At 36.0% G+C, this 14,413-nt stretch overlaps 1 protein-coding gene across 7 annotated transcripts in view; it reads left to right on the forward strand.

The window, feature by feature from the left end:
- scrib (scribble) overlaps positions 1–14,413 on the forward strand; it is an 884,084-nt gene that overhangs the window by 758,853 nt on the left and 110,818 nt on the right. For 6 of the 7 annotated variants that reach the window (XR_011017587.1, XM_067137118.2, XM_068225383.1 and 3 more), the window contains 3 exons: positions 5,460–6,062; positions 9,868–9,973; positions 10,060–10,116. Coding sequence is in view for 6 of the 7 variants with exons in the window: in XM_067137118.2 (XP_066993219.2) it covers positions 5,460–6,062; positions 9,868–9,973; positions 10,060–10,116 (766 nt within the window). In the remaining variant the exon portion in view is untranslated. The remainder of the gene's footprint in view (positions 1–5,459; positions 6,063–9,867; positions 9,974–10,059; positions 10,117–14,413) is intronic. The other variant, XM_068225382.1, reaches the window with a different exon arrangement.

Consider the following 14,413-nt stretch of genomic DNA (forward strand, 5'->3'; position numbering starts at 1 on the left):
AGGCTACTGTATTGGAGCTGAAATGTCAACACCTTTAAAATATGAAGGTAGCCTAATATCCCAGAAAGTCATCAAAGCTTCTCTCTCTCTCACCCATGGCTGAGTAATGTGACCCAAGGGCTGTGTTGCCTCTGTCAGTTAATATATTAATATTAAATAATCCTGTGATTTATCACAAATACCAATCTTCTGCTAAGTGGCTGGCAAATTACAGCTTCTGTGTTATATTTAAGCACTTTAATGTGTTCTTTGTACTTAATTCTTAAATTTCAACCAGTTCGTCCAATGTAAGGAGACTGTCACTGCATTTGAGTTTCTTAACACTAAGTAAATTACAGTCATTCATGTCTCTGTTTTGAATGTTGTTTCTAGGGTGAATTCCACACTCACCGGCATGAAAAACGTAACACTTCAATTCTTTAAAATCCCAGAGATGTATTTTAAATTTCAGTCACTTTTATAACACTAATCTACTATTTTATGATAAAATAATGTGGTGCAGACTCTCTTAGGTGCTCGACAGTGAAAAAGAAAGATTTCTAATAACCAATTTGATCAAATTAAGCCAGAGATATGGAAGTAACATATATGGGTTTACATTTCAAACAAATTTTGTGGAAGCTCATGAAGCTAATTTACCTACCTTTGTTTTGGTTTTCTGCACTTCACACTTTATAGACTTCTTTTCTCATTCTCAGAAGTGAGTATTATTTCTCTTGCACCAATCATGGCATCCAACCTTTCAACCTTCTGTGAGTGAGGACAGTAGAATAACCTGCACTGTATCCCCTGCCTGTCATAAGAGGCAGCTAAACGGGGGGCCAGGGACTCTCAAATTGGAAGCATGGGTAAGCAACCACGATTCAGCTAGTTGAGTCTGGCATTGCTTCCACTGGTATCAGGCTGCTCACACTCATCTTTCCTTTCTGACCTCCCTTGGTCAATTCTTATTCCTTTCCAACCCCAATGGTATTAGTTTTCTGAGGCCTAGGGAGGCTTTCATTTTCACACCTTTCATTGCCCTTGCCTTGGCATTGTCAACACCTTCATTTTCTTGAGGAGTGTGGGACCCCTTCAATTTCTTTCCCTCTGATTAATGTTAATAGAGGATGCTTGCCCAGTTGTACTTCTTCTTAAAACAATAATGAACACTGCTACCACAATTCAATCTTTCAGGCATGCTCCTGATTAATGCTGCAATGTCCTTTTGAGTAACCATCTCCCATTCTTCCAGGAGGGCCTCCGATAGGTCCTGTAGGGTGTCTGGATAGAGTTGACAGACCTTTCTACCCAGCTGGTCCTGTAGATGCTTGACAGGCTTCAAATTGGGGTTTCAAGCAGGCCAAACTATAACATAAATCTCTACTTCATCCAAGAACTGTTACATACATTTCAATACGTGTGGACATGCATTGTCTGCATTAGTGTGAAATCAACACCAAGAACTGGAGTAAATGTCGCAAAATGTTCCAAAAGGATTTCCTCCACACACCAACGTGCTGTAAGGCTCCTGAGCTCCACAAATACAAAATCTGTCGTTGCAGTCATATTGATTCCTGTCCACACCATTAGAGAACTACCCTGAAAAGTTGTCCTGGGTGAGAATATGCAAGGGGATTGCCTTTCCTCAGGCTTTCTCCTGACCCTTTCTCTACCATCAGGTTATCACAGGCTAAATCGTGTCTCGTCAGTGACCACTATTTGATTCCATTGATATACTGTCCATTCGCAACCTTCCATTGTGAAACGAAATAGAGCTGCACTGTAGTTTGGTGAGTTCTGGGCAGGCTTTCTTGATTATTGGCTTCTTCCAGTCTTTTTCAGACAGTTCGCTCACTATCATTAATCCCCCAATCTTGGTAGAGTCGATTTTGTGCTTCAACAATAGTGGTGTGATGGTTGTGGAGAACTCAAAAGCCTAAGAAGTGATCTTCTTTGCTGGTATTGCTCTTCTCGGTCTTGATCCTCATCTCCTAAAATAGCCTCCAGTTTTCCCTGTATCTTCTTACAGTTTTGGAAATTGTGGAAGGTAGTTTTAAACATTTCTGCAACATAATGCATGCTGTGACCATCGTTTACCAAAGCAACAGCTTTTTCAGCATCTTCAGTATTTAACATGTTTACTCCAGAAAACTGATCATGATAATGACAGAAACATCTTGCAGACACATGTGATTGAAGGAGGTAAATACAACACTACAACAGTAAGTGCTTGAACAATAAGAAAACATTATTGCCTCACATCCAATGATATGTTTTCGATTTTGTGCGAGAAATTTTTTCAGGCTAGAGCAATAAACAATCTGCACTTCATTGTTTGCTCACTAAACAAAGTCAAGAATCTGCCCCATCTATAAATATAGGTTAAAGTGTTAAACTTTGATTAAAAAGATAATTACACTTCTTTTCTTCAGCATTTATTATGCATTTAATTTTTTGTGCCAGTGAGTGCATTAAGGATTGTATTCTTTGTTTTGAATAGCATTTTAATCCTTAATTTCTGGAATTCTGTGGGAGCAGAGAGAGAGTGTGTGTGTTGAATTTAAAATTTTTTTTTTTTTTTTTTTTTTTACAAGTTGCTTTACGTCGCACCGACACATTTAGGTGACGATTGGATAGGAAGGGCTAGGAGTGGGACAGAAGTGGCCGTGGCCTCAATTAAGGTACATCCCCAGCATTTGCCTGGTCTGAAAATGGGAAAACACGGAAAACCATCTTCAGGGCTGCCGACAGTGGGGTTCGAACCCACTATCTCCCAATTACTGGATACTGGCCGCACTTAAGCGACTGCAGCTATCGAGCTCGGTATTATTATTATTATTATTATTATTATTATTATTATTATTATTATTATTATTATTATTATTATTATTATTATTATTATTATTATTATACTTCTGTTATGTACAAACACATGTGATTTACAATACAACACTACAACAACAAGTGCTTGAAGAGCAGGAAGACATTATTGCCTTTTATCCAGTGATGTTTTTCCAGACTACACGGAATTTGCATTTGTAGCCTCTTAGTTGATACTGGACTTAAAAATGCAGACATCACAGCAAATGAAAGTGAGAGCCATGTGTGATCTGTGGTAAGAAATTGAAATGTTCAGGTTTCTTTGTGGTACAGCATTAGGTGTTCTGTCAGACCCTTCTTTTATCCTGGTTAAACTATTGCAAACATTCCACGTGATTCAGTATGCAAGTCATTTCTTGGTTAACCAAAGATGGTTCATCACAGTGGTATCAGCATTCTGAATGAATTTTAACGAAAAGCTAACAACAGAATTTTTGTAGCATCATGACTCGCTCTATAGAAAGATCTGAATTGTAGACAGAATTTAATACTGAAAAGGCAGTTTTGCATAAGTTAATAATTCCATGATGATTATAGCTTTTATTAGGAGGTCTATAAATGAACTACTGTATGTTTGAAATTTAGGTATGTTTCTCTTTAGTTTGTTTCATATTTCATGACAGACTATGATGAAATTTTATGTAAGTACTGCAATTGCTCTAAGTTGCCATGAATGTTAATGTGTAAAACTGAATTGTTCACAAAATATGACAGAAATGATAGGGATGTGGGATGAAAGTGAGAAAATACACAAAATAAATTGAGAACCACATTTTGTATATGCTGAACTGATAAATAACATAATCTTTGAATTTCATCCAGATTTTACTTGAATTTTTGAGTTCATTATTTGTATGCTATAATTCCTCCCTTACATTATAAATGACCTGATTATATAGAACAGAAAATCAGACACTACATTGCTTGGCAATTGTTGTTATCTGGAGGAAAGGCAGCTAGGTCATTAAGCAATTGTGTCTAGTGAAGTTAATTTTTAAATGTTATTCTGGGTATTTTACTTTTAGTGAATGTCTTTAATGGATGAAAGGCTTCAAAGATTTATTGTTACTAAAATGTTGTTTACTAATGTGCATGCTTTTGGAATATTAAGGGAGTGGGTTAAATTTACTAACATGCTATATGGAATGTTATGTAGAGCCATGAATTCATATTAACAATTACATTATTACAGTATGCTATAATTATTTTGTTTACTTTGAGTTGAATTATTATACTTTTTAAAAAATATATTATTCCTGCGACATTAATACAGGTCTATTGCATAAGAATTTGTAGACTTAAGATTTCTCCTCTCTTTCATTAGTTTTTTTTTTTTTTTTTTTTGTATTAACAATAGGTGGCTTGGTTCATTTTTGTTGTATTTTCATTAGAATTGATTCTAGACTGGTGCATTTTACAATACTTCATGCACTATCATATAAATGTTTGAAAGAATAATTAAAAGTCCATCTGGAAATTCTTTTCGGTTTATTTTACTTTAGCAGGTTGTATCTGTATTATTATTAACTGTGCTCTCATATTAACAAGGTACATTGCATAGATACTCAAAGTGATTTGAAGCCTCCTCAAAATCAACTTGTTAATAAAAGATTGGTATTTTGTTGTTTAAATTGTTTTCAAAGAAAATAAGCTAAGTGGGGACTTCCTTAAACCATGCACACTTGTTAGAGTTTTGTTTCAGAGATAATGCAGGATATTTCTTAGGTATCCTTCAGCTGTCTTCCCGCCCATTTGCGACATTAAACTTTTTATCTGTATCTTTTTGTTACAGATGTTACTACATATAGGTGTTCAAATTGTAGATGACTTGTTTATTTTTGAAAGTGTGCAGTGCAGTCACTCATTTTCTTAAAGATTTTCAGTTAGTTAGTGTTGTAATGTGGTACGGGAGTGCCTGAGTCACTGGCTTCTCTACTGTGGTTTAAATTCAGGTCAATGTACGTGGAATTTGTAAAATGAAAAGCCACATAAAAGCCACATTTATATGGCTTGGATTCGCTGTAAAACTAGAGGTCTTGCTGCCATAATCACAGTTTTGACAGTCTTGTAAAACTGCAAGCTTTCCTGCTTTTTTTTGTTTAAACTAATCTTATGGCTTAGTTATTATGTTTATAGGTGAACTGGGTTCCTTTACAAAAGACTTGTAATTATTTGAAAAAGTAATCTACCTTCACAGTAATAACATAATGGAGTAAAAAATAAACCTGGATGTAAATTGGTGGCTCAAAAAATCATATTTTGTTATTGCAGTAATTAATTCATTACTTAATGCAGTAATGCAATTATTAATGATAATTGTTTATATTGAGAGCTCAGCAAGTATACAGTAGAAACCTGTTGAAATTTTAGCACATCACACTTATCTGAAAGAGTTAATTAATATTTATTTCCTTGTAAAAGATTCTTTTGAAAATACAACTGTGCATTTACAGAAAAATACTAACTTCAGATTTGCATACTAATATCTTAGTTGATTGGACAGCATTATCTGTTTGTATTGTACCATTTTTAAAAATCTCTTTTCTGCCTGATTACTAATAACAGCACCTTTTTGTTTCTTGTGTCGGCTTACTCAGCCAATCTCTAGCGGTCTGAAGCCTGCTCTTAGTGATGCTCACTCTCCCATTCCATACTCTGCTGCAGCAACGGTACCTCGCACAGCCACTCCTACCAGCCCTCACAATGGGACACTACCTGCTGATGCCAGTAGCTATCACACCACTCGCAATACTTCTTTGTCTGGTGGTTCTCCAGCACAAGTTTCATTCACTGGTTCTCGACCTGTACATGTGCCATATGCTGATCCTAAATCTAGTGTGTCTCAGTCTCCTGTGACCACTATCGCCCCTGTACATATATCATACAATGGACCTTATACCACTGTACCTTCATCTCTCATTGCTAGTCCTAACCCTGCCATGCTTCAGAATACTGTCTCGCCACCACCACCTCCCTTACCTAGTGTCCCTCCTCCACTTCACAACACTATGGGTCTGAGTCATTCTTACCCTACACAGCCCCTCTATAGCCGCTATTCCACGCTTCCCCCATCTGTTCCCAATTCCAATATGCCTGCTGAGCCTGATGTCTACTCCTCCACGGAGGATTTGCTGGATCCTATTGCTCGCAGCAGAAAGCCTAGCGCTCGTCTAACTGCAAAGAAGATCGACTCTTCGGAGGTGGGTTTAAGGCCAATGATTTAGTGAGGAGGGGAATGATATGAATTTCAACTATTAATTAAAAATCTACTTTCAGCAATGTGTTTCTTTTTAAGTAATTTGTTTGTAGGTTATCATGATTAATGGTATGTCCTGGGCCTGTTGAAACCTATCGTAAACATTTAGAAGAAATTTACGTTCATACCATCTCATGTAGTTTAATTTGGCTACTACAAAGTAAAGTAGACTTCTGTTCTATGAAGGGTGTTTCATATTTGACTGAATCAAGGGTAATACTGTAGTTACTGGAGTGATACAGTAGTGATAAATTGTCTAATTACTGTAAAATATATTTAGTCACTAATTTTTGATAAATAAGATCATTGACAAGGAATGAATGAGTAATAAATATTCATGTCTGTAAGAAAATACTTTACATCAGAATTTTGTGAACACCATAATTCAGAAACATTTTGAAGCCTGGGTCCCTTCCAGAGCTATTTCTCCCCCTATTTGTGACCAGTCTCCTATAACTACCATTGCCTAACTTGTTTCAAATTTTGAATGAGAGTAAAATGTAACCAGCCCAGGGTATACGGCTACAACTAATAATAATATTTGCTACCATTGTGCAACCACCTTGTTACACACCAACGCCAGTTAACGCAAAGAGATATGATAATAATATGTATGAAATTGAAACCATACGCACATTAAGCACAGAAAACAATAACAAACAGGTTAACCAACATGATGACTAAGAAAGGATAATTTGGGAAGTGGCTGGGAACCAAATCCAGGCGGTGAAAGGTATTGGCAATGCTGAAGAAGCAAAATCGAAGGTGATTTTAATTCCATAAGTTTACTTAACGATTTATATTCAAATTAGAGCACAAATAATCAACAAAATACCTTTAAAAATCAAAGATAGTCTTCACAATAATAACAATTTACCCCAAGGGTAGAATTTTAGTAATTTAACTTTAGGTCTGAACATCTCACAATATGTTCCACTGTTCATGGCGAAACGTTTAAATCATATAACGCTGACAGAAAGGAAAAAGGAAAGTAACATTATACAGTCATAAGTATGTACATGTAGAAAAAGGAGAACAACTTTTAAAATATTTATCCTAGTGCAGGGCACCTTTAGGAGGCATCCCCCTCAAAAACACTTCTGAGAAAGGGTGCCCATCCTAAATGTGAATACTCCAAGATGAAATGGGATAAATGAGACAGCCCCAAGGGGAAATTTACACTTTACGATTACATTGAGAGGCGTTGAATATCTAATTTACAAAATCAAAGAAATGGGAACTGTCTCTTAACATAAATCTGATATGACTTGCCTGAAGGCTAAGTCATTTTAAGAAAAATTTGATGATTGAAGGAAAAAACGAGTAAGCTCCGGCAAAAGAAATTAAACGGAACACTACATTTGAAGATAACCTGAAAAATGAAAAACAACTAAGTGCTTACCTGTCACCTGAAGAAGGCAACCTTTCCCTTCATTGGTCAAAACAGAAAGACGGCTCAGCAGAGGTTGGGATTACCCACGAGCTCCGTTCCAGAAATTAGGAAATCGTAAAACAACCAACGAGCATCCGTATTTTCCTTCGTCCGCCAATCACAACTAATTTTATAATGACCAGTAGGGGCCCAGGAATAAAATCTGATAAGGAACACGGAGTAGCATCCAGAAACATCGAAACTGATGCAACATGATGTAACCGGAAACTCCAGGAAACATCCCATCCCGATCTAGTGCGTGTAGTACAATATGTTTAAAAATCATTACATCCTACTTCAATTTTTCACGACAACCAAACAATCTTGGGAAGCCATATCAAAATTAAATAATTCCATAATTCGTACACAAATAATAAAAACAGTAAATAAATACATGATATAAAATTCCTCAGTCGTTCAATTTCAAATAATCACTACATAAAATATTACTTCAGTATGTTGGAAAAGAAGGAATAAATTTTGTATGTTTTCCTTCACAGATTAAATTCGGTTATTATACTATGAAAACAAACAGGCTTGTATATGCCTGTGGGCTTCATTCTTCAATGAGGAAATAACTAGACTCTGTCAAAGAAGATGCATAACTGAAGAAAGCTCGTCCTTACTTCACGTGACTTATTCTTTTATCAATTGCAGGATCTGTGACTTTGCATGAAATCTGAACCAGAGGCTTGACATTCATGTTGCCACTTACTAAGCAAACGAATGAAAAGGAATGAATGGAAGGAAAGAGGACCTAATGAAGAGAGAAATAAAAGTAATAAGAATTATATCAAGAAGTCCTGAATTTGTGATGCTAAAACAGTAGAACCAGATAAGAAATATTTAAGATTACAAAATGGAGAAATTTAATCTCTGAAGGTGGATGGAGCATGACAGCTGCAGGATATTGTAACAAACTTCTCATCAACAGTTATAAAAATGAAGGATGGTTATTGAAGTATTCTTCTCAATAAGCAGCGACGTGGGGAAGTTGACTATGTTTCAGAATTAATTGAAACTAGAAAAGAATATTAAATTGGCTTAGTTCATCACATAAAATTGCATGTAACCCCATGTATGGAAGATCTAGCCTTTAATGCTTGAAGAGTATTGTAGATAAATGTGATCACTTTAAAACTTCTTCAGTTTCATTTGACAGAATTGGTGATGAATGTGACACTGCACAATTTCCAATTTATTTTCTCTGGATTGGTCATAATATCAGTGTTGGTGCATCATTGTATGGCTTTTACAATCACAGTTACTTTTAAACACAATTAGACAAATGAATAACCAGCTGCTGGATTGTTTCATAAGCTGTGCATATTAATAATGTATACTGTCATAAATGCTGTAATGAAGTAATAATCCCATAATCAAATGCCTTTCTGCGGTAAAGACCAACACAATAAAATAGGTGCAACACTATGTAAATTTAAACGTAGTTAGTACAAGAAATTCACCTGGAGTGATGCAGGTGTACCAACATAAAGTGAAATTATTTTGTCTGAAAATACCTCCTGTAGATAATGAAAACTATACATTAAGCATTTGAAGAAAAAATACCAAACATTGACAGAGTATTAGTTTTGATTTTCGCATTTATGGTTTGTAAGTTTCAAATAATATAATTAGTATTAAAATATTAATGTTGAATTTAATTAAACTTTAGTGACTTTCAAATTTTTCATAAGTTGAAAGTGTATTGGTTTGTGTAAATGAATTTTACATGTTCTTAGTATCAGTTCAGTCATTTTAGAAACACCCTTGTAGCAATCAATGACAGCTATTCATTATAACAATTCAATGGCTTTTTTTTCTTTCTTTTCAAATTTAAATGATAAACAGGCAATTTTCATAGCTGGTTGGTTAATTTAAAAGGCATGTTGGTTAAATTGCTAACTATTATTTTATGGTGTAGGTAGAATATATCTTATGCATGTATCTGATATCTTTTATTTCAAATTTCTTTTCGCAATATAAGAATTTGGTTTACAATTTTGCTGCATTTGTATGCAAGGTAGAAATGCATGAGCACTTGCCATAAATTTCCAATGAATCGTTTAACCAATAAATTCAAGTTTTTACATTTTGAGCAAAAGCTGCAGTTCTATTCTCTGACAGTAGTTGTGTTAACTATTATGCTTTTTGATAATGAATATATAAAGGAACTGTATTTAGTGTCTTGAGGGGAATAAGGCAAGTGTTACCTTGTGTAGAAAGATGGTGGTGTGTTAAACTAATTGAAAATTCTCTCAAGAAAATTCATCATACAAGAAATTATGTGTTCTTACCTCCCTTTGCCTGTTTATAGGTTGATAGTAATGCCACTTTGACAAATACTAAGACATCTGTAAGTGACAAAATGAAATTCTTTGAGAAAGCTATGGAGGAGCACCACCAGCCATCACCAAAGCCAGGTTAGTATTTGATTCTTCATGTTCTGAGTAGATTAATTTAAATTTGATTGTGGCATCATTATATTCTTCATGTTTTTCTGTTGCAGAGAAAGTCTTCAGCTTCTTGAGCAAAGACGAAGTCGAAAGGATGAAACAAGAAGAAGGTTGGTAAACAAATGCTCGAATGTTTGGTCATGATGGTAGTAGTAGAAGTAATGAGTTTGAATATTTGCACAAATAAAGATGCCATAAATAAGTGTGGGTATTAAAGTTCATCTGCCCAGTTAATAAATTGGTGTGATGCCCACAATTCGTTAGCTCTCGGTTGAAATAGACAAAACAGTGTTAATCAGTCAACCGTATTGTGATACTTAAAACTGCTTTCATGGAGATTTTAAGGATCGAATATAAATTATATAGGCCTAGGTCTGTTAGAAAGGCATATTGTTAAAGCAGGTTCAATTAATGTTGAGAAGACACTTTCTGTTTACTTGATATTGAGAGTTACCAAACTTGTTTAAGATTCAGCTAACCAGTGTGTACGTAAACATGTTTTAAATTTAAGGACTGGTTGCAACGAAGCGTGGAGCACCATTGTTAATCACTGTTTAGTAAAGCACGTTTAGCTGGCAGTAGAATTCAACCCTAACATGATGTTTTGCTTGCTAGCGAAGAATAGTAAACACGCTTCGATGATTTCGTGTTTCTTTTGTTAGTAGGAGGAATATTCATTTCTTCTTTGTTGAAAGTACTTATTAACAACATGGAAGTGCAAAAGAGAGAAAGGTCATCCAATTTTTCTGATTTTGAAACCGATATTATGGCAGAATTAGTGATGAGACACAAAGATTTCATTGAAAATAAAAAGACGGGCGGAATCACTATAAAGCAGAAAGAAGAAAGTTGAGAGAAAATCAGAAGAATTCAATTTTATTGGAGGTAAGAAATTATATTTCTCTGTACTATTGCAATTTAATACAGTACTTTGACTTAGGCTATGAAAATCGGTGAATAGAATATATAGTATGGCAGACTATTTTTTATATAATACTATAAAACTATAACTAGAACAACTTGGGTTTTTCCATAAATTGTACAACGAAACAATATTAATACACCAGTGTATGCAGTATAATTCTATTTATCTGTGCTATTGTGGGTTAATGCCTTCTGAATTCAGAGTATTTTCAAAAACAATACTACAAAACTATAATTAAAAATAGGTGCTGTGGTTTAATATCATAAACAGTTAAAGTAAACTAGTGCAATCACACCAGCATGTTGTAGTTCTATTCTTTTTTTTCAGGTGTCTCTTGCAGGAATGCAAGAAATATGAAGACCTGTTATGAGAACCTGAAAAGAAAAACAAGAAAAATTTGTGCAGACAGTAAAGTGATGATGAACACAACTGGTGGTAGTAACTTTAAGCCCACATTATCTAAAACAACTGAAAAGGTTATGGCCCTAATATGACCATCACACCACTTACATATGCTCGTGACTCAAATGCATCGTACTAAGGACATATGAACGAAGGTAGGTCTATGGATACAGAGTACACTGAATGCAGTTTTTATCAGGCATTTACCCTCCAACTAAACATATTAAGCACACTTTTTCTTATTTTTTCAGTTTTAGTCCTTCCGTTTTATGATGTGGAAGTGGAAGAAACTTGCACAGAAACTGAAACACATGGAGCAGGAACACTGCCAGCTGTATTTGCACCATCTGATGATGGCAGAAACTTGCACTCAAAGTCAAGGTCAAGTGGAAGCCCTGAATCCCTTACTCAAACTTCCCATAAATTCAATGAGACAGCTGTCATTTCGACTGTCTTCACATACAGCAGTACAACTCTCAACATCAGCTGTTACTGTATAATCAGATAAAGCTAAATTTCATTGGCGTAGACACCCAAGGACAAAATTACAGATTCCTGTGAAAGAAGAATTTCTGTGTTGGAATATCAGTTAGAAGTAATGAGAAAGGAACATGAAAAAGAAATGAATATAAAAGATTTAAAAATAAACATTAAGAAAGGAAAACTAAAATGCTGGCAAAACATGAACAAGAAGGAAGATAGACCAAACTTGATGGTTTTTTTTGTAAAGCAACAAGTGTTCTTATTAGCGTATTTGTATTTTTACTATCCTATAAAAGTCAAGTTCATTTGTGTTATGGTCGGTGACAGCGTTGATGGCCCCTGGCCACACACAGAGAGAACAATGATGCAGAACACAGCGTTGCTACATACGGGCAGTCATTCTCTCCACTTGCAACACCCAATATGAAACATCACATCCACTTGGACAAGTGTTTTGCGGAAGGGACTTTCCATATGGTTAGGATGAAAGCAAACTTTTTTTTAAATACAGTATATGTATGTTGGGTATGTTGGGTATTCAGCCCGAAGGCTGGTTTGAGCCTCTGCAGCTCCGCCAACAGCTGTCATAAATAGCCTAGGCGTCACTGAAGAGGCGTACTAGGGAAATGAGGAGTGAGGTAGTTTTCCGTTGCTTTCCTCACTGAGCCAGCCGTTGCTGTTACATATCAGTCTGCCAAGCCCACTGAAATACATGCACCAACCGACCCTATGAGTGATATTTTCACATCATTCATAACAGGGACTGGCTGCATAAGGAATGGTATTACTAGCATCACTCATTCAGTCACTTTCATATTGTCAAAGCCAAGGATGAGACTGAGACCTGTCAATGAAGGTAACAAATTTGATATAGCCCATACCAGAAGACATAGTGCACTGTAAACACTACACCTCGCCAGCAAAGGTATATAGAAACAAAAATAACACTTCTACACAACATGGTTCGCATTTATTGCTCTGTTAACAAGCTTGAGCTTTAGGGATAGGTAACACTCTGTAAAAAATAATCCATGATATTGCATTTTAGGCTCTCCTAAACATCCGAAGAGCCTGGATAGGACTGTTACCCCAAAGTTAAGATATTGGGAAAATTGTATGATCATCAGTGATGAACCTGAAATTATGAAAAGCTAAGCTTTCTTGTTTGAAGTAGCTGTTGATATCATGATCGTGACCATGGGACCTCCAGATTTACATTAAATCCAAACCACAGGGATGTGACGTTTTCATTTAAAAATCCTGCATGCATTAGCCGGGATTCGAGCCGCGGCTGCCTTGGTGAGAAGTCAGCTGCTACGCCACTCGTCAGCCATGCCCTTTTAAATATGACCCCCTCCTCCTGTTGCCTAACTTACAATAACGAACAGAATTAAGTCAAATAAAAACATTTTTCTGTGTTAATGGCATCCATCCTTTAAAATGACTTATCATACGTAAATCTAGCATACACAATAGTTTTTGGTCTCTCTTTCTCTCTCTTCCATTCCCGACATCAGCAACTACGTAGCATAGCAGACAGTAACACTTGTAGTGTTTGGATTTTATTTCCTTTACCAGAAGTGAATATACTGTCATGTGTTATAGAATAGAACGGAGCAATGGTAATGTACACTTCAGGTTCAAAAAGTGTAAATATGTTCAAGTATGTACAGAAGGCATTTCTTTACATTTATATTCTGTTATATGTTTGAGGATATCACTTTAACCTTTAACCTATGTACAAACACATCATGATACATGTTATGCACTGGATTGTACAGTATGTTATGTACCAATAAGACAAAGAAATTGAACAACTTCATCAAGGCCGATGACGTAGATGTTAAGCCTGTGTGGTTACTTTAAACTGTCGGAACTGTCAGAATCACTGAATTCGGAACTTGAACTGGTGGATGTTCCCGCCAAATTGATGATTATCGACTCCATTAAATCGTCTCTCGCCATTCTTTACGAAAATCCTCCTCCTACAGTTTATCCATGTGGTACACTCAGGCTTCCCAATCTGCAACCGAGGCTCGATCTATCGCTTCATGAGTTAACCTTTCATTATCAGCAATTTTAAATGTGTTATTCTTTTCTGTCGCGTACCCGTTCACTTGTGCCCATACCAACTCAATAGGGTTATACTCACAGTGGTAAGGTGGTAATTGTGTGCCACTTAGTTACCCTGTTGCTAATCTATGATGTCCAGTTCATATGCTTTTCCGTTGCCCTTTCCCTCCTTCACGAACTGCAATTATTCGGTCCTGGGTTGTGTTGTGGCATGCGGTATATTGTTACTACTTAGCCACGAAATGATATCATTCTTCCATATGTTTATTATACTTGCCCTGTATGAAAGAGTGATAAGTTCCATTGTCCCTTACAATGACAGATGCAGGCTGCAGACAAGGTAAAAGCTGGTTTAAAAACTATTCTCACCAAGTGAGTTGGCCGTGCGGTTAGGGGCTTGCAGCTATGAGCTTGCATTCGGGAGATAGTGGGTTCGTACCCTACTGTCGGCAGCTCTGAAGATGGTTTTCCGGGGCTTCTCATTTTCACACCAGGAAAATGCTGGTGCTGTACCTTAATTTCAG

Source organism: Anabrus simplex, chromosome 1 (genome assembly GCF_040414725.1).
Source record: "Anabrus simplex isolate iqAnaSimp1 chromosome 1, ASM4041472v1, whole genome shotgun sequence".
Taxonomy (NCBI): Eukaryota; Metazoa; Arthropoda; class Insecta; order Orthoptera; family Tettigoniidae; genus Anabrus; species Anabrus simplex.